The sequence below is a fragment of the Ahaetulla prasina genome, chromosome 1 (genome assembly GCF_028640845.1).
Source record: "Ahaetulla prasina isolate Xishuangbanna chromosome 1, ASM2864084v1, whole genome shotgun sequence".
Taxonomy (NCBI): domain Eukaryota; kingdom Metazoa; phylum Chordata; class Lepidosauria; order Squamata; family Colubridae; genus Ahaetulla; species Ahaetulla prasina.
Window position 1 is genome coordinate 171555805 of NC_080539.1, and position 22546 is coordinate 171578350.

Below are 22546 nucleotides of genomic sequence, written 5' to 3' on the forward strand. Positions count from 1 at the left end.
TTTTACCAAAACAATCTCTAAAATCTATATATATAAAAGCGAAATCCCACTCACGCATCATCACGAAATCTCCAGAACCATAAAGCCTACAAACTTGAAATTTGGAACATATGTTCCTCTTGGCTTCTAGATGCTTGCTAAGAAAGGATTTTTCAAAGTGACCATCCGATCATTAGTATTTCTTATATTATTATTAACACGTTCTGATGCTAAGAAGTCAGATGTTCTACTCCCCCTCCCTACCTGAAAAGAACTCTGTTCCAACTGCCACTTGGGCATGGGCAGCATGTAACTTATCCAGTCTGCGGGTTGGGAGTTTAGACATCTCCCCACCTAAAAGGGAGAGAGGGGTATAAAATAGGAGAGGCTTCTGTGGGGCAAGCCTGAGGGAGAAGAGGATAGGAGATCATTGGGTCCAACCTGAGGGAGAGAAGGGGATAAGATAGGAGAAGCCTCTTTGGGGCCAGCCTGAGGGAGAGAAGGGGATTGTCGTGTCCCACTCCTCCGCTGACGGCCGGGTCGGGGAAGTCTGTATCAGGCGTGCCTCTGCAGCTCTGTCAAAGTCCTAGCAAAGTTCTCAAGGCAGGCAGGAGACCAGGAAGTGACTTCAGCAATCTAAGGTAGACTTTGCCTGACTCAGAGAATGCCAGAAAGCAGATCCTTTATATAGGCCATGGGGTGTGGCTCCATGACTCAGCACTTATCCAGGCCTGCCCTTCCCTTCCTTCTGCTGACGCCGCCTATCAATTCTCCTGAAGCGAGGATCTCTCCAGGCTCCAGCTGTTGGCAATTCACATTCCTCAGGCTCACATGCTGTGGGGGAGGGGTCGGGGTCTAGTTGCTCCGTTTGCCTGGGCATGGAGCCAGGGCTGGAGGCACGTCAGGCCCTTCGTCTTGCTCGGCCTGTCTGGGCATGGTGCCAGGGCTAGGGCCTGGAGGCATGCCAGGACATTCCTCAGCGTTCGGCATGAGATAAGAGGGACCCAGCTGCGGGGAAAGCGAGCGAGTCACAACAGGGATATGATAGGAGAGGCCTCTGTGGGACAAGCCTGAGGGAGAGAAGGGGATAGGAGAGGCCTCTGTGGGGCCAGCCTGAGGGAGAGAAGGGGATAAGATAGAAGAGGCCTCTATGGGGCAAGCTTGAGGGAGAAGGGGGGAGAAGAGGCCGATCCGTAACTACTCATTAATTTTCAAGCTGTAAGTGTCGATTTATCAAGCCTGATTACATAGTTTTGTAGCGGAGCACGGTTATCCAGCTAGTAGCAAATATTACAGTAATACGTCAAAAGGTGTCATTAGTTAAACTACATGCCAGCTGAAAAACCTTGGCTTCCAGGAGAGGAATGAGGGAATTGAAGATATCTCCATGAAAACAGAGCTGATGACTGCCATGAAGAATGAAGAGCTGATGAGTAGACCAGTTCTTCAGAACCTCTCTGGACAAAGAGAGGTTGGGAGATAACCTACCTGTGTCTCAGCCACTCCTGGAACAAGACAGCTTATATCTTACTGGTTTGAATGCTGGGAGGTGAAAGTAATAACCACCATGTTTTCAACCCCGTAACTTGTGCCTACATTCGCTAATCTCACTTGCTAATCTTTTTTTGAAATTGCTCATTAACTACTTTTAAGCTTTTGGAGACTTTCAGAATGACAAGTTTGAAAACATTGAGTGAGTTTGCCTTCTATCCTGAACAAAAGACAATTTTAATTATAAGAATTTAAAGAATCTGAAATAAGTAGCCAAAAGCTAAAGATTTGTTCTTAAAAAGTTATAAACAGGCTAAGGATCCTGATAAATTTAGAATATTGAAACTTTTAGAATATGATTTTGGAATTAATTATAAAGAACTAACAGCTTTTCATGGGAAATAGATCTGTTTTGGTTTTTCGAAGACACAATAGAGATAAGTAATTTCATGATCTAAAAACTGGACACTAGAGGGGACTAAAGATTTTTGGGACCATAAAAATACAAGCCTATAAAATGCTTAACAAGTATTTTGAAGAACGAAATCAGAAATGAAAAGCCACGATATGAACCATGTCAATAATAATGTCTGCTTCTATGCACAGAATATGTCAAAAATATGTTGTTGAAGAAATGACAGATCTAGAACAAATTTGATCTGACAAGACAAAGACTGGATTTGTTACTGACAGGCGAAGAGAATATCTTGCAAATGGATGTTTCACTAGATCTACAAAGAAATTGGCTAATGTTTTAACATTCAAAAGGGAAATACAAATGATAAACCTAGAGAGTGACCTAGACAATTTTTTCCTATTGGATTTTCAAGAGATTTGTCAAAGCCTTGAGGAACACCGTGTGATGAGACAAATAAGAAATTAAAAGAAGTCAAATCCTAGGACAATACTTGCATCAACTAATGATTGTTATGGATTTTTTGCTGACATGCATTAGAACTGAAAAGATGTCTTATGTATTTGTCTATAAAAAAGGGGATAGAATGAAGAAACAATTGTTTGCAATGTTAGAAGGGGTGAAGAGTCACTAAATTTTTGTATGGTGATGAAAATTGGAAATCACTTTTTTATATATTTCTTTTCTCTTTCTTTATTCTTTTCTCTTTCTTTTTTCCCTTTGCCCTTGTATTTCTTACTCTTTTCTTTCTATTCTTTTTAAGTTCACTTTGCATTAGATTTTATTAATCAAACTTCTTAATAAAGTTATACATGCACATATATGTGTTAGCTATACAGATTAGTCTGTATGATTTTATTCTTCTGATTTTATTATAATGTGTTAAGGTGTGGTTTCTTTTAATTCATTTTTGAGAGAGAGAGAGAAAAAGAGGCATCTGCAATGTATTTTCCTTAGGTTCCTTAGGTTTTTGTTTACTATTTTTGATAACTGGTAATAATTACAGCAAGGTTAAATAAGGCAAATAATATTCTTGTCTGTTTGCTTGATTAATTTATTATAATATATTAGTTAGATGTTTATTATAATTCTTTGCTATGTATTTCCACAGGGTTGTCTAATTTTAAGTGATGAGTTGAACCATGCTTCACTTGTCCTTGGTGCAAGGCTGTCAGGTGCTACTATTAGAGTCTTTAAGCACAACAGTGAGTATCAATGAGGCAGCTCTAACTAACTGATTTAAAAAAATGAAATTCATGTCTGTAACTATTTTTCTTTGGAAATAATGCGTTCACACTTTTAACATGCAAGAAAACCCTTTTTGATTTTCATGGAAAGAGGCTTTAAGTTACCACAGTGAATTTTGATTCTCGTTTGTAACATATGCTACATTTGTATAAGACTAATTAATCTTGTCTGTATTACAGATTTTTTTATTGTCAGGTTGATAGAGAAAAGGTACAAATGAGTAACCTTAGAGATGTCTCTAAAATTTGGGGCAGGGATCCTTTTCTGTCATCTTTTCATGGGAGCCTCCAAATGCTAATTAATTTCATGTTTATTGTCCTTAGTTCTTGTCTTTCCTTAAAGAAATTTAAAGTACAATAAACAGTCAAGAAGGATAAAGTTAATATAGAAAAAACAATCTGAGGCTAAAGCAAATTTTTGTAGCGTTAGATTATGATTTAACTCTGGAATCAAATCAGGCCGCTATGTTCAAGATCTGAACAAATGCTAGAGATATCACTTCAGATATAGATACTGCTGATACTTTTAACCATTTTTTCCCACCCAGCCCTTATCTTATCAGAGGTCCCTGCAGTGTCTAGTAAGCCTAACTATAAATTTGGTAAATATTGAACTAAAAACAAAAACTCCTTCCTAGTTCAACAGAAACCACTTCACTGGATGGAAAATTGATTAAACAATTGCCTTTGTACAATCTTAGTTGAGTTTTTGTGTATTCTCACCCTTAAGATGCTGGTTAGTTTCTAGTCAAAAAAGGTTTATATCACAATCCATTTTTGTTTAAATGCTTATGTCAGCTGTTTGCCGAGGAACCAATCCTCCAACATCCGGAACCAGAATGGCAATTAATAATCCAAGCGGATGCTAGCGATGTGGCCATAGCAGCAGTACTCATGGAAAAAGACCCACAGGGACAGCTCCTGTGCCTATGTGTCAAAAAAGCTAATGAAACAGAAAGAAGGTGGGCCATCTGGGAGAAAGAAGCTTATGCAATCTTCTGGTCCCTTCTCTCCTGGAGGCACTTTCTAGAGGGGGGAAAAGTGCCCTTCGAGGTCTGGACTGATCACAAAAACCTCAAAGCCCTAAAGACCCCTAGGAAATTGTCTCCTAAACAAATCCGCTGGGCGCAATACTTCAGACGGTTCAAATTCAAACTGAAGTACATCCCAGCAGGAAAGAATCTATTAGCAGATGCCCTATTGAGAAAGCCCCAGTTCAATAGCCGCAGGAAGGAAGTCATCCATGCCATCCTTCCCCCCTCACAATCAGCCGCACAAGTCATCACCAGGGGTCAAACCAGACGACAAACAGACCCCAGCCGGGACAAGCTCACGGCGGCCCTGAAGGCAGCACTCCCAGCCAACCCATGGTTCATAGACAACCATGTCTATGGCAAACATGTTGGCATTTATCATAAGTAGAACTGAAGATTCAATTGTAAATCTGAAGATTCAAGTGAGCAATGGTTTCACCAATATATAGTGGCTGCGGAATAGATATTTTTATTATTCTGCAATATTATTTTTGTGACTTCTATGACATTGATCAGTACTGTATTACTGAAGTGCAATAAAATAATCTAGGGATGCTATTTAAATTAAGCGACAAATTGTTCTGATGATAATTCATCATCTCAACCCTTCAAAATGAGAAATATTGAAGCAATAGACAGGATATTTTTCTAAGCTGTTTGTTTCAACCAAAAGCAACACAAGTCACAGCAAAATCAATCAAACATGAGTATTCAAATGTTGTAGTCTTATCACCAGAACATTTAAAATAGGATTAATCTTCCTCTTTGCCTTGATTTTACAAATGGCATTAGTTTAAAACCACTGGGGATGATGATTGAAAACCCATTATTGACTTTTTTGTGGAGAGAAATGAAAATATATATAGTTTTGATAATTAGAATAAAAATTTTAGATTACAGGAAAATGTAAATAATGGTGTAACCATAAAATTACCAGTTTGGTCTAGTGGTTAAATCACAGATTAGAAAGCAGGAGACCATGAGTTCAAGTCCCACTTTAATCATAAAAGCCAGCTGGGTAACATTGGGCCAGTCGCTTTCTCTCAGCCCAACTCACCTCACAAGGTTGTTGTTGGGAGGAAAATAGGAGAAGGAACAATGGTGGGTTGCTTCCGTTTCTGTCTGGTTCTATAGAACCGGTAGTAAAATTGGCAGGAAGCTCCGCCTACTCACCCGAATGTCGTAAATGACAATCTGCACATGTGCAGCATGGCCTCGTTGTAAACTGGTAGTAAAAGTACATAGAACCCACCCCTGAGAAAGAAAGAGTAATAGGTATGTTAGCCAACTTCAGTTATTGAAAAAGTGACTTCTATATTTCTTTTATACTTGTTACAAATATAGATGTAATTTAACTTTTTATTTTTTATTTTATTTGTTTATTTTTATTCTGCCTTTATTATTTTTACAAATAAGGCAAATAAGGAAATAAATAATAAATAGTTAAATTATATCTATACTTATAACAACTGTAAAAGAAATGTGGATGTCATTTATAATTTTTTTTATTTATTTTGATTTCCTGCAGTTTTGGCTTTGGTCTTTCATTCTTTTTTCCTCCTTATTCATTCTAGATATTAGTTCTTGTCGATTTTTTTTAATCTAATGCAGTTTAAAAGAAAAAGGAAGGAAGGAAATCAATGGTTTTGCTATGTTAGGGGTGACAGGAAAAATCTTTCATACAGAGAATTCCCTTTAAGCTGAATGGTAATTAATGACAATAGAAATTTTGAAAATTTGGTCTTGGTTGCTTTGCCGTGAATACATAAAGAGAAATAGCTTTGCCGTGAATACATAAAGAGAAATAGCATAAGCGCACAAACGTGCCTACCGTTCCTGTCCTATTGTTTTTATTTTTGTTTTTTTCTTTTTCTTTTCTTTTCTTCTTCCTATATATATATTGATGCTTATACCTCCTAATATTTACTCATATATATGTTTATATACTATATAATCCTTTTTATATGATATTGTGACAAAAATAAATAAATAAAAAAAATCTCTTGAGTGTGGATGGTGAAAATATGAGTGCTTAAAGATAATTTTTTCACCTGATCTAACTTCTTCCCAACTTGCTTAAATTTATTGCCTGATACACCATCAGATAATTAAAACGGGTTTTAAAAGTAAAACTGTAAAGTTCTCACTTCTTACAACTGTGTTGATGTAAAACAATTTTGTAACCAGAATTCATAGATAACTATATAGATATATTTTTTATGCATAAACTACAACTATGCCCCTCAGTTCTGTTAAAAAAGAATCAGTAGATGTTAAGTGCTTGAGTATTTTAAGTCCCAGTGTTTTCAGCACAAACTGAACCAAAAGCTCACATTTGTCCTACACTGCTGGGATGAGGTGACAGCCTATTTGTCCAGTTAGGATCAGAAGGAAAGCCAGGAGTTTAGTCTGATAGGAATTGAACCTTGCATACAAATTGGAGGGAACAGGCTGGTGCGTGGTCTCTTAGAGCTCTAGCTTTGCAGCTTTCAAAGCAGGATTTTTTTTAAAAGTTGGCATATGCTCCTACACAAGAGACTTTTTCAAAAACTGTTCATGACCTTAGTATCAAGCAGGCTTTTTCTGCTAGTGGAAATGAGGAATAAGATAGGAATGGTACTTTTGATGTCATTAAACATTAAAACTAAATTGCTGGCATAGATTCTGAGATGCTTTTGGCTTTTTCCTGTATCAGAGTAACTGTGTGTAGATTCAGTGAATGGGAACTCTGTTAATTTTTAAAAGCAAATGGAATGCAAATTAAAATTTGTTATTGCATTATTTGGTTTATTTGTCCCTCCAAGCTGCAACAGAATTATATTTTGAAATATTTCAATTTGTAATCAATAACTTGATATCATACACTAATTTGAAGGATCATGCCTTATATCAGGAAACTTAATAGATTATATGACTGAGCAGAGATAAGATACAAATAATTCTAAAGCATATCACATTAATATATCTGTCAAGTTTAATGGACTGTTTTTTCCTAAAAGAGATGGTGAAAAAACATTGTTATTTGTATTTCACTAGATTTGATCTATATAATAAAGTTACAATAGTAATATTTCATACAGAAATGTGGTTTGTTTTTCTAAGCATCTCACACCTGGTTTAAATTTGTTATAAAATAGATTTGCGGTTTGTAGAAATTTTATATATAATTTGATACAATATTTCACATTATCTTTTTTAAAATTAGATATGCAGAGCTTAGAAAAGCTTTTGAAAGATGCAGTAATACAGGGACAACCTCGAAGCCGAAGACCATGGAAAAAAATTCTTATTCTAGTAGAGGGCATTTATAGGTATGTAAAATATATAATTTCAACTAACTATGCAAATTCTAGAAAATCCATATAAAATACTCCAATATTTTGAATATATTAAGTACGGTAACCAAAAAGCCATAAATTATGCCCTTCAAATTGGATTTTTCTTAATTTATTTTGCTACTGCATATATGATTCTGGTTTAGAATTTTTATTTGCTTTGGGGAAATACTTGAATAGGGAGCAGTTGGCATGATATTGGCATTATAATGGACCAATTCATACAGTTTCATGCATTAGATGTACTCAGTTCTCATTAACTTTCTTCTTCTTCTAGCATGGAAGGCTCTATTGTACGCTTGCCAGAAGTTGTTTCCTTAAAGAGAAAATACAAAGCCTATGTCTACTTGGACGAAGCCCACAGCATAGGTGCTGTTGGTCCTACAGGAAAAGGAGTTGTAGAATACTTTGGAATGGATCCTAATGATATTGATGTATTGATGGGAACATTCACGAAAAGTTTTGGAGCAGCTGGAGGTTATATAGCTGGCAAAAAGGTAACAGCAGCAAGCATTGGCATTCAACAACAGCCAAACCATTACAGATACTACGATAAGTGGCTCCTAAAAAAATTGATATCAAAAATTGTGGATTGAGACAGAATCATCTGAACTTTTCTAAATCCTAGTGATTTTCAAACTTTGCAAGAGGTTTTCCCTCTCAGCTGGGATGGGCTTGCAGCCTTCAGCTTCATTTTGAAACTCTCTGAGCATCTTAAGATTGCATTGCCAAAAGCTGACAGCAAAACGGCCAATTTTGGGTAGCTCAGTTTTGCCAATTTAAGAAAATTACAGGTAGTTTTCGCTTAACTGCATAAATTGGGACTGGAATTTCTATCACTGTCAGAAATGTAAGATGTCACATGGCTACATCACTTAGGGATGAAAATTCTGCCGCTTGCGGTTGTTGTTGTTAAGCAAATCACCAAGAGTTGTTAAGTGAGGAAATCACAATCACGTGGTCACCACTTGCAATCTCTAGCCACAACACAACACGACCACATAATACCACAACAATACATGATAACACCACAACAATACACGAGCCCATAATAGATACAAGCTTATGGTAAACCACGCCAAACTTGATTGCAGATAATACGACTTCAGTAACAGAGTTGTTAATGCCTAGAATGCACTACCTGTGGTTTCTTCCCCAAACCCCTAAAACTTTACCCTTAGACTGTTTACTGTCAACCTCACCACATTTCTAAGAGGTCTTTAAGGGGCGTGCATAGCAGTGGTGGGTTTCAAAAATTTTTACTACCAGTTCTGTGGGTGTGTCATGGCTTGGTGAGCGTGGCTTGGTGTAAGTGGCAAGGGAAGGATACTGTAAAATCTCCATTCCCATCCCATTCCAGGGGAAGGTTACTGCAAAAATCCCCATTTCCTCCGAATCAGCTGGGAATTGGGAGGCAGAGAATGGATGGGGGCGGGGCCAGTCAGAATTTTTACTACTGGTTCTCCAGAACTGGTCAGAACCTGCTGAAACCCGCCTCTAGTGCATAAGTGTACTAGCGTGCCTACCGTCCCTGTCCTAATGTTCCCTTTTATTCGTATCTATTTCATGTATTCATAATTATGTTTATATCTGTTATCTAATACATGCTTGACAAAAATAAATAAAATAAATAAATAAAAATTGTTGATAATAAAGACCAAAAATCACCAAGAGTTGTTTAGTGAGGAAATCACCTGGTCACCACTTGCAATCTCTAGCCAGCTTCGCCATTGATTTTGTTTGTAGGAAACTGGCAAAGAAGGTCGCAAGTTCAATCACATGATCATGAGATGCTTCCAAGCACCCTAATCATGATGCTATGACAGTGGGGGTAACTAACATAAGTCCGAGGACTAGTCATAAATACTAGTTCAGCAGTTTTCAGTTTAAAAGATCACTGAAGGAGTGGTCATTAAGCAAGCACTATCAGTAAAGGTCAAAGCAAATTTAATTCTCTGTGAAGCTTCATGCATCCATTTTCATCTTTAAATGAGAAAAATAGTTATTTTTCCACAGAAAATTGTCTGAAATGATCTTGCTCTTCTGGTCAAAGCTTTTTTGGGGGGTAGGTATGGACTATGGAGGATAGTCCAAAGCAAAAAAAATGCTGATTCATAGCCTTTAATATCTTACTGCTCTGACCCTAAAGATCTTTATCTGGGCCAACATGCATAGATTCCATCCCAAGTAAAATGCTGTGAAGCATAATCAGTACTCCAATTTCTGAATTCCTTCTTTCCCTATTTTGGGGATGGGAATCTCTTGTCTCTCCACATACTACTCAACTAAAATTTTCTCACCATTTGTGACACCATTTGGTTACACCTGCTAAAAGTTCACCCACCTCTGAAGGCTGACAAATAGTTTAGAAGTGCTCAAATGCCATAGAATGTAGAGCTTGTTAGTAATTCCTAAGGATGGTAAGAATGAACCTTTCTTCTATGTAGTTAGCTCTGTCAGTATTTCATTCCACTGGTCTACCTGCAGATTGCTCACAGTTTAAAGTTGTCAGATACGATATTATTGTAAGTTGAAAATACAGCAACGATTTGCATATTCTTCTCAAGCACTTTCAAAATGCTTTGATAGATTTAATCATGAAAATGCAAGCATATACGGTGCTCTAAAACTTACTAGGAAATGGCTCTGTTTAATTAGTCATACCAACCTCCTCTTTTAGTTTACCTGCTGAACTTGCCAAACTAGTACATACAGCTACACATAAATGAAAATCTTATTTTACATAAATAGTAAGGTTAGCATTCTGAACTTTCAATTCCTATATTGTTTTGAAGTGAATGTGAGAGCTGGATACGGATAGCATACTATGTTTAAGACATTAAACTCTATGCAGTATATTTAATTTATGCACTAATTTTATGAATTTAGATTTATATCAGATAAATCCCAAGGCACCAGAGTGGATAATAATTTTTAAGAGGGAAGCTCACATCCCTTGACATGGTTCACAATAAAGTACAAAACAGAAAGTCAGGCAGTTAAAAAAAGAGAATAACGGTAACAATCTTCATGTTAGAATCAGAAGCAACATGAAAATTGTTGCTCTGACAAAGTAGCATTATTTCATTCTTCTGGGTATGTGATGCATGTACTATATATGAATAAAATCAAAATAAGGCATTTTATGATTTTTCATGATAATTTGGAAATACATTTTTCTTGCCATGTACTGATTTTGTTTCTTTATTTGTCCTGACTGTTTTGCTTTAAGGCTAATTGAGCAAATATAAAAAAAAAATGTTTGAAAAAAATTTCAATGATAAGGGGACAAGAGTTTAATTGCCATTTAGTGATAAATTAAGTCATGCCATTCTACAATTTTATGCACAGGAAGAAGACTGTTTCTCTCATTTGCCTATTTTTATTCTAGCAGAAAATGGGTTTTTTGATGACCACACTGAAATATTGTTATTGTTGTTTTATTTAAGGAATTAGTGGACTACTTACGAATTAATTCACACAGTGTAACTTATGCCACATCTATGGCTCCTCCTGTAGCAGAACAAATTATAAGAGTAATGAAATGCATCATGGGACTAGATGGGACCACACAAGGTAGGATATTTCATTAACCTGATCTTGTTTGTATTGAAAATAGATGAAATTGTCATCATAATAGCATATACTGTAAACATATTTGGTATCATGAATGAATGAATGTAATTTTTTTTATACTCCCAAGTATGAACAAGATGTTAATTTTCAGACCAATATATCTGACTCACATTATTCTCCTTGGAAGATGGTGCCTTGAAGGATGTTTCATGTTTTACCTTGTCCCCTGCTCATTCCATGTTTTTATTGTCTAGTTTACATTAAAATATACAGATAGTCCTTGATCTACAACTATTCATTTAGTGATCATTTGAAGTTATGATGGCACTAAACAAATGGTGATTTCAACTGTTCCTTAGAGCTCCAACCATAGTCACATGATCGTGATCTGGATGCTTGCCAATTGGTTTGTGCTTATGACTAATTGCAGCACCCCGTGATCATGTGATCGTCATTTGCAATCTTTCCTGCCAGGATCTTTAGAGAGTTAATGGGGAAGTAAGCAGAAAAGGTCATCAATTGCTGGGCTGGGATGTATGTCCACATGTGCACTCTTCCCCCATCCGCTCCGCACTCACACTGCAACAGCCATTCAAAGACCCTGCTGATTCTCATACACCTTCCTCAACCTGATTTTTTTGTGCTGTCTTCAAATCCCTCATTTTAGGGAAGGATGTTTTTTTTAGGGGGAGGGTCACCTTAGAAGTCTAAAGACCCCTGGTGGAAAGTTATTGGACCCATTTCAATCTGACCTCAGACAAGGACATAGTACTGGGAAAGCTTTGACAATGACCCGCATGGGAATGGGGCAAGCATCTATCCTAGCTCTCTCTGACTTTTCAATGGCTTCTGATACTATTAATCCATGGTATACTTCTGGACTGGCTCTAGGAATTAGAGGTGGGACACATAGTGTTACACTAGTTCTTTCTTTCTCCAGGTTCAGCTCCTATCGGTGTTAGTGGGAGAGGAGGAGTCTAGTCCTAGATTCCTGCTATGGTAGCATATCTCAAGACTTTACTTCCCACATCTGCATGAAACCATTATAACATTTAAGTGCCAATTGTATGAGGTGCCAGCTTAGAACAGAAGTAACATATTACTTCAGCACAGTGTCTGCTGTGAGTAGAATTATTGTACCATTTCTAAAGTGGCACCAAGCCATGGAAACTTAATTTACAGGAAGAGTTTGCAATTGATACCATAATAACAGACTGGTTTAAGTGTCTTTGTATATAAACATTCTTGCCAATGGAGGGCAATATTGTCCTGATTTTTCCAGTATCAAAGGATTCTCCCCAAGCTTGAGAAGTAAATTACAGGTTTTTATTTCAGTACTATTTTTGACAAAAGTGCTGTCCTATAATATCTGTGCTGCTATTGTATACTCATTGGAACAATGCAGTGGCTCTAATTCACATTACAACATCGAGTGGTAATTTGTATGGTAACGGTTTTTTTGTGCAGAAGCATCTTTATTTGCTTAAATGCTAAGAATGTTTGAAATGTTTAGAATGTACCTGTTCCTTTTTGTTGTTTGAATAAGGTGTGGCTGTATTACTAAAAAGTGCCTTACTTAGCATTGCAGGCATATGGGTGATAAGACTCCTAAAAGTAAAAAGCTGGTATGGGACGGGGTGAGGCTGTAGAATAGAATAGAATAGAATAGAATAGAATAGAATAGAATAGAATAGAATAGAATAGAATAGAATAGAATTTTTTATTGGTCAAGTGTGATTGAACACACAAGGAATTTGTCTTGGTGCATATGCTCTCAGTGTACATAAAAGAAAAGATACATTCATCAAGGTACAACACTTAAAACACTTAACGATAGTCATAGGGTACAAATAAGCAATCAGGAAGCAATATCAGTATAAATCGTAAGGATACAAGCAACAAAGTTACAGTCATAAGTGGAAGGAGATGGGTGATGGGAACGATGAGAAGATTAATAGTAGTGCAGATTTAGTAAATAGTTAGACAGTGTTGAGGAATTATTTTTTTAGCAGAGTAATGGCATTCAGGATCATCTTTTTATGACAAATTCTTACAATTGCATTTGCCCTGACCCACAAGCATATCTGCTCACCCCCTAACTGGCCAGTGGAAAATCAAAATAGCAACATTTCAAATAGTTCTCTTTTCTTACATGTTCACCACCCTTCCGATTATTTGCTTGTGATGGAGAGAAGCAAAAACAATGTCTTGACTGGAGGGGGTTATTGAGGATCTGGAAGGCAAATGAAAAATACTACAGTTCCAAAGGAAATGCTACAAAGGCATATTAACAGTGTTTCTTTGTGCTTCTTCTTGAAATTAATCACTTCAGCTCAGCTTGGTTTATGAAGAGTTCTGCAAACTTCATAGTATTGTGCAGAAATGAACACAGCTCTTGTGCTGGATCAGTTCAACTTTTGCACATGGGTGGAGGCCAGAGTAGAGCAGTTCTTGTTGATAAGTATTTTGCTTGTTGTTTTTTGGACAACATTTTTGGAAATGATTGGCCATTGCTTTCTCTCCAGGGCTGAGAGAGAAGTGACTGGCTCAAGTCACCCAACTGGCTTTCTGCATAAGGCAGGATTAGAACTCACATTCACTAGTTTATAGCCTGATGCCTTTAATCGCTTTAATCATTGTCTCTTGTTGATGTAGCTTTTATTAAATGTAACTATTTTATAATGAAGAAAAGAGGTATTAGATGTCTTTTTCAGAAACTTTTGAATTGGTCTTGCTCTCATTTGCTATTAACAATATTTGGTGGGGTGGTAATCCATCTTTGGTTTAATGGTGAGACCAGAAGTTTATTTAATCTCTGGCACAGTGGAGGCTTGAGTTCTGCCAAACCCGTTTTTATAAAAAGCTTTCTGTTGTAAATATAATCTGCATGTTATCAAGGCAGAGCACATGTTCTCAGTATATTTCTTAACATTTAGGCAAAACGTAATACTTTTTAGATTTTGTCCGGTTCACTTTTGATTTCTTTAAAACTAAGGATCTTTGTCATGGGTAACTACTGTAAGATGGACAAAAATTTGTTATTGAATCACAGCAGTTTGTCTTAATCGGGTTGCTAAGATATTTTTTTTTCTACCCAACCTGTCATTGGCTCCTAGCACCAGTTCAGGATAGATAGATCTGGAGTAGATGAGTGAGCATTTGTCCACATTCTGATGACACATAATTCCATATCTCTACATTAATCCATATAGTGACTTCAGGTTGATCGACAAGCTTTTCCTGCTCTAACTATCTGAAGCAAATATTTCTGAAATCTTATGCAAGATTGCCAGATCCTTGTGAGATTTCTGCAATATTTCAAGGAATAGATGAGGCATCTCTTAGAAATCTGGGAGGCCCCACATTACCATCCTCTGATTATAGTGAAGCCATATAGTACTTAGTAGCAACCTTATTAAAGGCCAGAAAGAACAAGAAGCCAACTGGCTTCCAAGGATCAAATTAGCCTCTGCCTAGAATTGCTACATCTGCAGCTGAAGGCACCTTCATTTTGTTGCTCACCAAGTGTTTTCATAGAGCAATGTTGGCGAACCTTTTTGGCACCGAGTGGCAAAACGGGAGTGCATGCGTGTGCATTCACATGCCAAAGACCGGAAGAGCAGCCGCCCAGTGTGCATACACATGCAGGGAAGATGATCTTCCAGTTTCTGGTGCGCACATGCGCACTGACCACCTGGTCTTCGCATGCGCATGTGTGCCAAAAACCAATAGACCGATTGGCTGGTGCGCATGCATGTGCCGGAAACCAGAAGAGCAGCTGCCTGGTGCGTGCATGTGCACCAGGCGGCTGTTCTTCTAGTTTTCGATGCTCCCATGCTTGTGAAGACCAGCTGGCCAACGTGTCGGAACCCAGAAGAGCAACAGGTGATAGCTCGCGTGCTCGGAGAGATGGCTCTGCATGCCATTTCTGGCACACGTGCCCTAAATTCACCATCACGGTCATAGAGGAAGGTTGGCTAACAGAGACCACTCAAAAATCAATGAGAAGTTTAGTGTATGTGTTGGAATCACAGCAGAATTTATCTTCTTTCCTCTATTAGAAAGAACAGGCTTTTTAGACAGGTACGTTAGGTAAATATTGAGGCATATTTATTTCTTGTGACTTTGCCTGAAGCAGCATGAAGCCACCTGTTTATAGATACCAAATAAGAATCAGGGGGTCTCATCTGAGCTGAGAAGCTGACAAGATCACCTGAAGGTGGCACATAAAAAATGAAAATAATCAGCTGGCTTAAATTCTTAGAAGACTAAAGAAAATACGAGTTTTCATTTTGCAACCAGGGTTAAATTCACATTATTGTAGCAGGGTGATGGTACTCCCTCTTCTTAGCCACCCCATTCAGACACATGGAGGGCAAATGTTTTAAGTCAGAACAATTTATCTGAGACCAACCGGAAGAAAAGATAGAGCTTTTCTTCTTCTTCTCTTCCCATTTAAATGGCATATTGTAATAGGAATTGCACGTAACAAGAATTATAATTTTGTAAGAGGCTTTCTCTATGCCACTGCCCCATATATAATTCAGAGCTAGTGCCCATTGATAGGAAAGGCTTACCGTATATACTCGAGTATAAGCCGAGTTTTTCGGCACGTTTTTTGTGCTGAAAAACGCCCCCTCGGCTTATACTCGAGTCTACCCTTGCAGAGCCGACCCAGGGAGAGGGTTTTTTGCCCTCGGGAACAGCTGGGCCGGCAGGACGAGCCCAAATGCTGCCGGCATGCTTTGCCAGCTCGGCCGGCTCGTTTTGGGGCGGCGGCTGGCCTCCGGCGTTTTCTTCCGCCGCTTTTTGATGGCGGCGGCGGTGGTCGGCGGAGGGGCGGAGGGGCGTTCGACATTTTGCCCCTCTCACTCGTCCTCCTCTTGCCCGCGGTGGGCGGAGGGGCGTTGTCACCCTCGCCCTCCTCTCAGCGAAATTGAGTGCGGCGGCAGTGGGGGTGGGTGGGGAGGCCGCCGTGAAGTGCCGGCTGGGGAGCCCGGGAGCCAATCCCGGCTCCCCAGCCGGCACTTCACGGCGGCCTCCCCACCCACCCCACTGCCGCCGCACTCAATTTCGGCTGGAGAGGACGGCGAGTGTGTCAAACGCCAAGGCGAGAAGAACTCTCTTTATTTGTTTGTCACTCTCGCCTCGGAGGGGCGGAGGCGTTGTCACCCTCGCCCTCCTCTCAGCCGAAATTGAGTGCGGCGGCAGTGGGGGTGGGTGGGGAGGCCGCCGTGAAGTGCCGGCTGGGGAGCCTGGGATTGGCTCCTGGCCCCCAGCCGGCACTTCACGGCGGCCTCCCCTGCCGCCGCACTCAATTTCGGCTGGAGAGGAGGCGAGGTGACAACGCCTCCGCCCCACCGCGGGCAAGAGGAGGACGAGTGAGAGGGGCGAAATGTCGAACGCCCCTCCGCCCCTCCGCCGACCACCGCCGCCGCCGCCATCAAAAGCGGCGGAAGAAAACGCCGGAGGCCAGCCGCCGCCCAAACGAGCCGGCCGAGCTGGCAAAGCATGCCGGCACTTCAATCCCGGCTCCCCAGCCGGCACTTCACGGCGGCCTCCCCACCCACCCACCCACCCCACTGCCGCCGCACTCAATTTCGGCTGGAGAGGACGGCGAGTGTGTCAAACGCCAAGGCGAGAAGAACTCTCTTTATTTGTTTGTCACTCTCGCCTCCTCTTACTCGTCCTCCTCTCGCCTCGGAGGGGCGGAGGGGCGTTGTCACTGAATACATCCCAATAAAATGCAAAGGTTTCAAAGCATGTTTTGGAAAAGCAGCGAGGATGGGGAGAATGCTGCCTTGAATGTGAAAAGCGTGGAAAACTCCAACTACAGTATAAAAAAAAAACATTTGCACTCAGTACTTTTTATTTTATTTTATTTTTTGCCAAGTTTTCCCCAGGGTTTTTTTTCCCCCCTATGGAAATTGGGGAGGTGGGGAGAAAGAGGTGAAAAAGAAAAGCCTCTTGGAAAGCGGAGAAATACGGCAAGAACAAACAATTTCTCCCCCCGAGAGGGGGGCAGGAGGAGGAGGAGGAGGAGAGATGGGGGCATTGCAAGCTAGGGTGGGAAGAAGGAGGAGGAAGAAGAAGGGAGGCAAAAGAAACCGACCCTCGCGCAGATCAGCAAATTAGCTTTCCTTCTCCAAACCAATTTTTTTTAAAAAAAAAAACCCGTTCTACCCAGAGCAAATGGCAAATAAGCAGCCCGTTTTGAGTCTGATTATTGTTTCGCAGTGGTTGCCCTCTCTGATCTCCTTGTACATGACAAGGCACCTCTAACCCAGCGCTTTGGGTTTGGTATTGGTAATTCTCCTCTCCTTCTTCCATTGGAGTCCTCTCCCTTCCTTTCCGAGCAGGCGGGCGATTTACCTTCTCTGCCTCTTTTATTTTCCTGGAGGTGGAGGTGTATTCCTAAGGATGCCTTCAGTGCTGGGGAAGGAGCCGATCCATGGAGGGGAGGGGGGCGACGCTGCCGAGAAGCCGCTGCTTACAGAGAGCGAAAGAGCCAGGGAGACCTTGGCATAGGTGGGCGGCTGGTGTAAGGCAGGGCAGAACCTTCGACCCGCAAGGATCCCGGGAGGTGGGGGACGAAAGAGAGGCAGAGAAGGAGGGAGGGAGGGAAGGAAAAGAAAAGAAAAGGGGGAGTGAAAATAAGAGCAGTCCGAGCAATAAATAAATATTGCTGGGCTGCTTTCCAAAAATCCTCAGCACGGAACTAAAAGTTGCAAGTGTTTTGTGAGTTCAAACAGTCCCTTCCAGACTAACACGTTTCATTAAAAGATACAAAGTTTGGTAAACTGAAGCTCGCTCTGTCCAATGCAAAAAAATCATCATCATCATATAATAATAATAATAATAATGATAATAATAATAATAATAATAATGATGATGATAATGATAATAATGATAATGATAATGATAATAATAATAATAATAATAATAATGATGATGATAATGATAATAATGATAATGATAATAATAATAATAATGATGATGATGATAATGATAATAATGATAATGATAATAATAATAATAATAATAATAATGATGATGATAATGATAATAATGATAATGATAATAATAATAATAATAATGATAATGATAATAATGATAATGATAATAATAATAATAATGATGATGATGATAATGATAATAATGATAATGATAATAATAATAATAATAATAATAATAATGATAATAATGATAATAATGATAATGATAATAATAATAATAATAATAATGATGATGATGATGATGATAATGATAATAATAATAATAATAATAATAATAATAATAATAATAATAATAATAATAATAATAATAATATTCAGCCGTGCTTCGCTTTGATGGCAGCCTGACGTAAAATGGGGGCAGGGGATACATACAGTTAGGGAAAAATAACAAAACAATGTTTTGGGCTCAATTGCAGTCTTAAATTGAGGACTACCGGTACTTGCAATTTGAACCTTATTGGACACTTCATTCCTGGAGGGTTTTTAAAGAACAGACTGGACAATCCTTTGTCTGAAACAGTATAGGATCTCTTGCTTGAGGAGTGGGGACTGGACTAGAAGATCACTGTTAGTTTGGGATATGTTCAGAGCCCACACATCTGATGACATAAAAAAATTGGCAAAGTCATCTCAAGTCACTTTGGCCGTTATTCCAGGTGGGCTTACATCTGTATTGCAGCCCCTAGATGTCAGTTTAAATAAACCTTTCAAGGACCATGTGCGAAGGATGTGGCATGAATGGATGACATCTGGTCAAGCTCGTCTGACAAAAGTTGGAAATCTGAGAAAGCCAGACATAGAACTAATAGCACAGTGGGTTCGTGATGCATGGGAAGATATTCCAGAGGACATGGTGCAACGTGCCTTCAAGAAATGTGGCATTAGTAATGCTATGGATGGCAGTGAAGACAGCGCATTGTATGAGAGTGACAGCAGTGATGATGACGACTGTGAACTCAGTGATGACGACAACGATATGCGGATAACATCACAGAAGCTGAAGTAGCTGAAGCTCTGTTTGGACAAACAGATGATGAGGAGGAGAACTCCAGTTTTGAGGGATTTTAGCTCTCGTTAGCTTGGTTGCTGTTACTTTTAAAGATACTGTATTTTTGATACCATATTCTTTTTGGGGACCCCCTTTTGCACTTTTATTGTTTTTCGTTCAAATAAATATTCATGTTATTTTACTTGGCTCTATCTTTATTTTTTACATTGACCAGTAGCTGCCTCATTTCCCACCCTCGGCTTATACTCGAGTCAATAGTTTTTCCCAGTTTTTGTGGTAAAATTAGGTACCTCGGCTTATATTCGGATCGGCTTATACTCGAGTATATACGGTACTCTTAACTTTTTAAATAGCCGTATTTATAGTAATTACATAAACTCAAGAAGTATTTGCATGTGTGTGGTATAGCAATCCAGAATATATTCTTATGAGTTGTGAATGCTTTGGGTGTTATTCCCCACATCTGTCTTAGCAATTTACTGACATATCTGTATCAGTAGAAAGCATATTTGAAATAGAAGAATATAGTGCCATCTCCAGGTCATGGGTAACGCCTGTCTTTACATCAGCACAGGCTCTCACCGACATCCAGTTCAACCTTAGTGGTTTTTGTTTGCACATCTTTTGGGTTTCATCATCACCCTTTAAAGATAGTACATACCGGTAGTTTGTTTGGAAGGAATTCAACCCTGAATTTAAAGGATTTGAGTCCCCTGTCATTCCCCAAAGGAATATGGGCAGAAATTCTTTAATCTTTATATTGCCATGTTCTCAGGAAAACTAATTCTCATTTCTAAAATACATTTGGGAAAGGAGGAGGCGTGGAGGAGATAACTAGCCCTTCCTTTGACTTCAAACCAGATGTGCTCTCGAGTTTTCAGAGCACTAAGAAATTAAAACCTAAGTATTCCAGCTACAGCTTGAACTTGTAAAAGTGACACATTGAAACCTGCTTCAGGCAAAACACACTCCCTCCCCATTTCGGCTTCATGTCATGCCCTTGCTAAGTTACCTTGATTTAATGTTAAGCTGCATCTGGCTGCCAGTCTGTAATTGTGTTCAAGCCTTGAGGTTTTTCTAAAGTACCTATCACTGTAATATCTGTTCTTGTGTGTTAAAATAGCTCAGCCAAACATGTATATGGGGGGTGGGGGAGGCTTTCAGTTAAGTGTGTGTGGTCTCTGACCGCAAAAACACACAAACAAAAATGAGATGAAAGTGGCAAGGCTGAGGAAGGAGCAACTTACATCCTTTTTATCATCTGGTACAGAAGTTCCTCTTTTCTTCTCCACTTGCCTTTCAAACACACACACACACACCATTATCCCTTCATAATTCCTTCAAGTCTGTTCACAATGGTATTGGTGTAAGAGAGGATAGAGCGTGTTTTGTTTATGTCTCAAATAGAAACAACACTTGCTTGAATGTTTTTCCATAAAAATGCAACATTTTTCAGGAATGTCATTTCAGATTTCTGCTCTTTGCTATGTTTTTTGCTCTCCGACAGAGATTTTTGGCATCTATACAAAGGAAAATCCAAATATTCTTATGCATAAATTCAGTCAAGACCATGACAATAACATAATTAATTTTAAATGAAGCATAATCTTATAATAACCAGCAATATGGAACCAGTTGGAAGGGGCCATTCATGCAATCAGGTCTGACCTTTTCTTCAGTGCAGGAATCCAAGCTAAAGTGCAGCAATCCAAGCTAAATTTTCTCCAAGAAATCCAGCCTCTGCTTGTATCTATCTAGCAAATTGGAATATATCCAATTCCTGGATTATTTGGCTCTATGGTCAAACTGCTCTTACTGTTAGAAAACATCATAATCTTGGATTGAAGAATGACTTAAGTTACGCTTAAAATTAATATTCCATATATTATGCTCTGCGTCAATAGAGGACAGTTAATATCCTTCAATTGCTTGAAGAGTTTGTTCATATCTGTCTCTGATATCTTTTGTTAAGTCTAACTATTCGTTCAAATTCTCCTCACAAGATTTAGTATCCAGACTCCTTATTTTTTCCATTGTTCTTTCTTTGCACTGTTTGTCACTCTCTGAATCCTTCTTAAAGTATGATGACCATTAATAACCACATAATATAATACAATTATTTTCTATACTTTGAAATAAACCTCAAAGAATTGCAGATAGTCCTTGCTTTACGACCATTTGTTGAGTGACTGTTCAGAATTGCAATAATTAAATGACTCATGATTTTCAGTTAAGTGTGTGGTCTCTGACCGCAAAAACACACAAACAAAAATGAGATGAAAGTGGCAAGGCTGAGGAAGGAGCAACTTACATCCTTTTTATCATCTGGTACAGAAGTTCCTCTTTTCTTCTCCACTTGCCTTTCAAACACACACACACACACCATTATCCCTTCATAATTCCTTCAAGTCTGTTCACAATGGTATTGGTGTAAGAGAGGATAGAGCGTGTTTTGTTTATGTCTCAAATAGAAACAACACTTGCTTGAATGTTTTTCCATAAAAATGCAACATTTTTCAGGAATGTCATTTCAGATTTCTGCTCTTTGCTATGTTTTTTGCTCTCCGACAGAGATTTTTGGCATCTATACAAAGGAAAATCCAAATATTCTTATGCATAAATTCAGTCAAGACCATGACAATAACATAATTAATTTTAAATGAAGCATAATCTTATAATAACCAGCAATATGGAACCAGTTGGAAGGGGCCATTCATGCAATCAGGTCTGACCTTTTCTTCAGTGCAGGAATCCAAGCTAAATTTTCTCCAAGAAATCCAGCCTCTGCTTGTATCTATCTAGCAAATTGGAATATATCCAATTCCTGGATTATTTGGCTCTATGGTCAAACTGCTCTTACTGTTAGAAAACATCATAATCTTGGATTGAAGAATGACTTAAGTTACGCTTAAAATTAATATTCCATATATTATGCTCTCGTCAATAGAGGACAGTTAATATCCTTCAATTGCTTGAAGAGTTTGTTCACATCTGTCTTAGCAATTTACTGACATATCTGTATCACCGACATCCAGTTCAACCTTAGTGGTTTTGTTTGCACATCTTTTGGGTTTCATCATCACCCTTTAAAGATAGTACATACCGGTAGTTTGTTTGGAAGGAATTCAACCCTGAATTTAAAGGATTTGAGTCCCCTGTCATTCCCCAAAGGAATATGGGCAGAAAATCTTTAATCTTTATATTGCCATGTTCTCAGGAAAACTAATTCTCATTTCTAAAATACATTTGGGAAAGGAGGAGGCGTGGAGGAGATAACTAGCCCTTCCTTTGACTTCAAACCAGATGTGCTCTCGAGTTTTCAGAGCACTAAGAAATTAAAACCTAAGTATTCCAGCTACAGCTTGAACTTGTAAAAGTGACACATTGAAACCTGCTTCAGGCAAAACACACAAACAAAAATGAGATGAAAGTGGCAAGGCTGAG

General features: G+C 38.8%; 1 protein-coding gene across 2 annotated transcripts in view; it reads left to right on the top strand.

Moving 5' to 3' along the window:
• Positions 1-22546, top strand: part of SPTLC3 (serine palmitoyltransferase long chain base subunit 3) — a 125245-nt gene that overhangs the window by 71273 nt on the left and 31426 nt on the right. For both annotated transcript variants that reach the window (XM_058181639.1, XM_058181650.1), the window contains exons 6-9: positions 2997-3090; positions 7372-7477; positions 7779-7998; positions 10951-11077. In XM_058181639.1, the coding sequence (XP_058037622.1) occupies positions 2997-3090; positions 7372-7477; positions 7779-7998; positions 10951-11077 (547 nt within the window). The remainder of the gene's footprint in view (positions 1-2996; positions 3091-7371; positions 7478-7778; positions 7999-10950; positions 11078-22546) is intronic.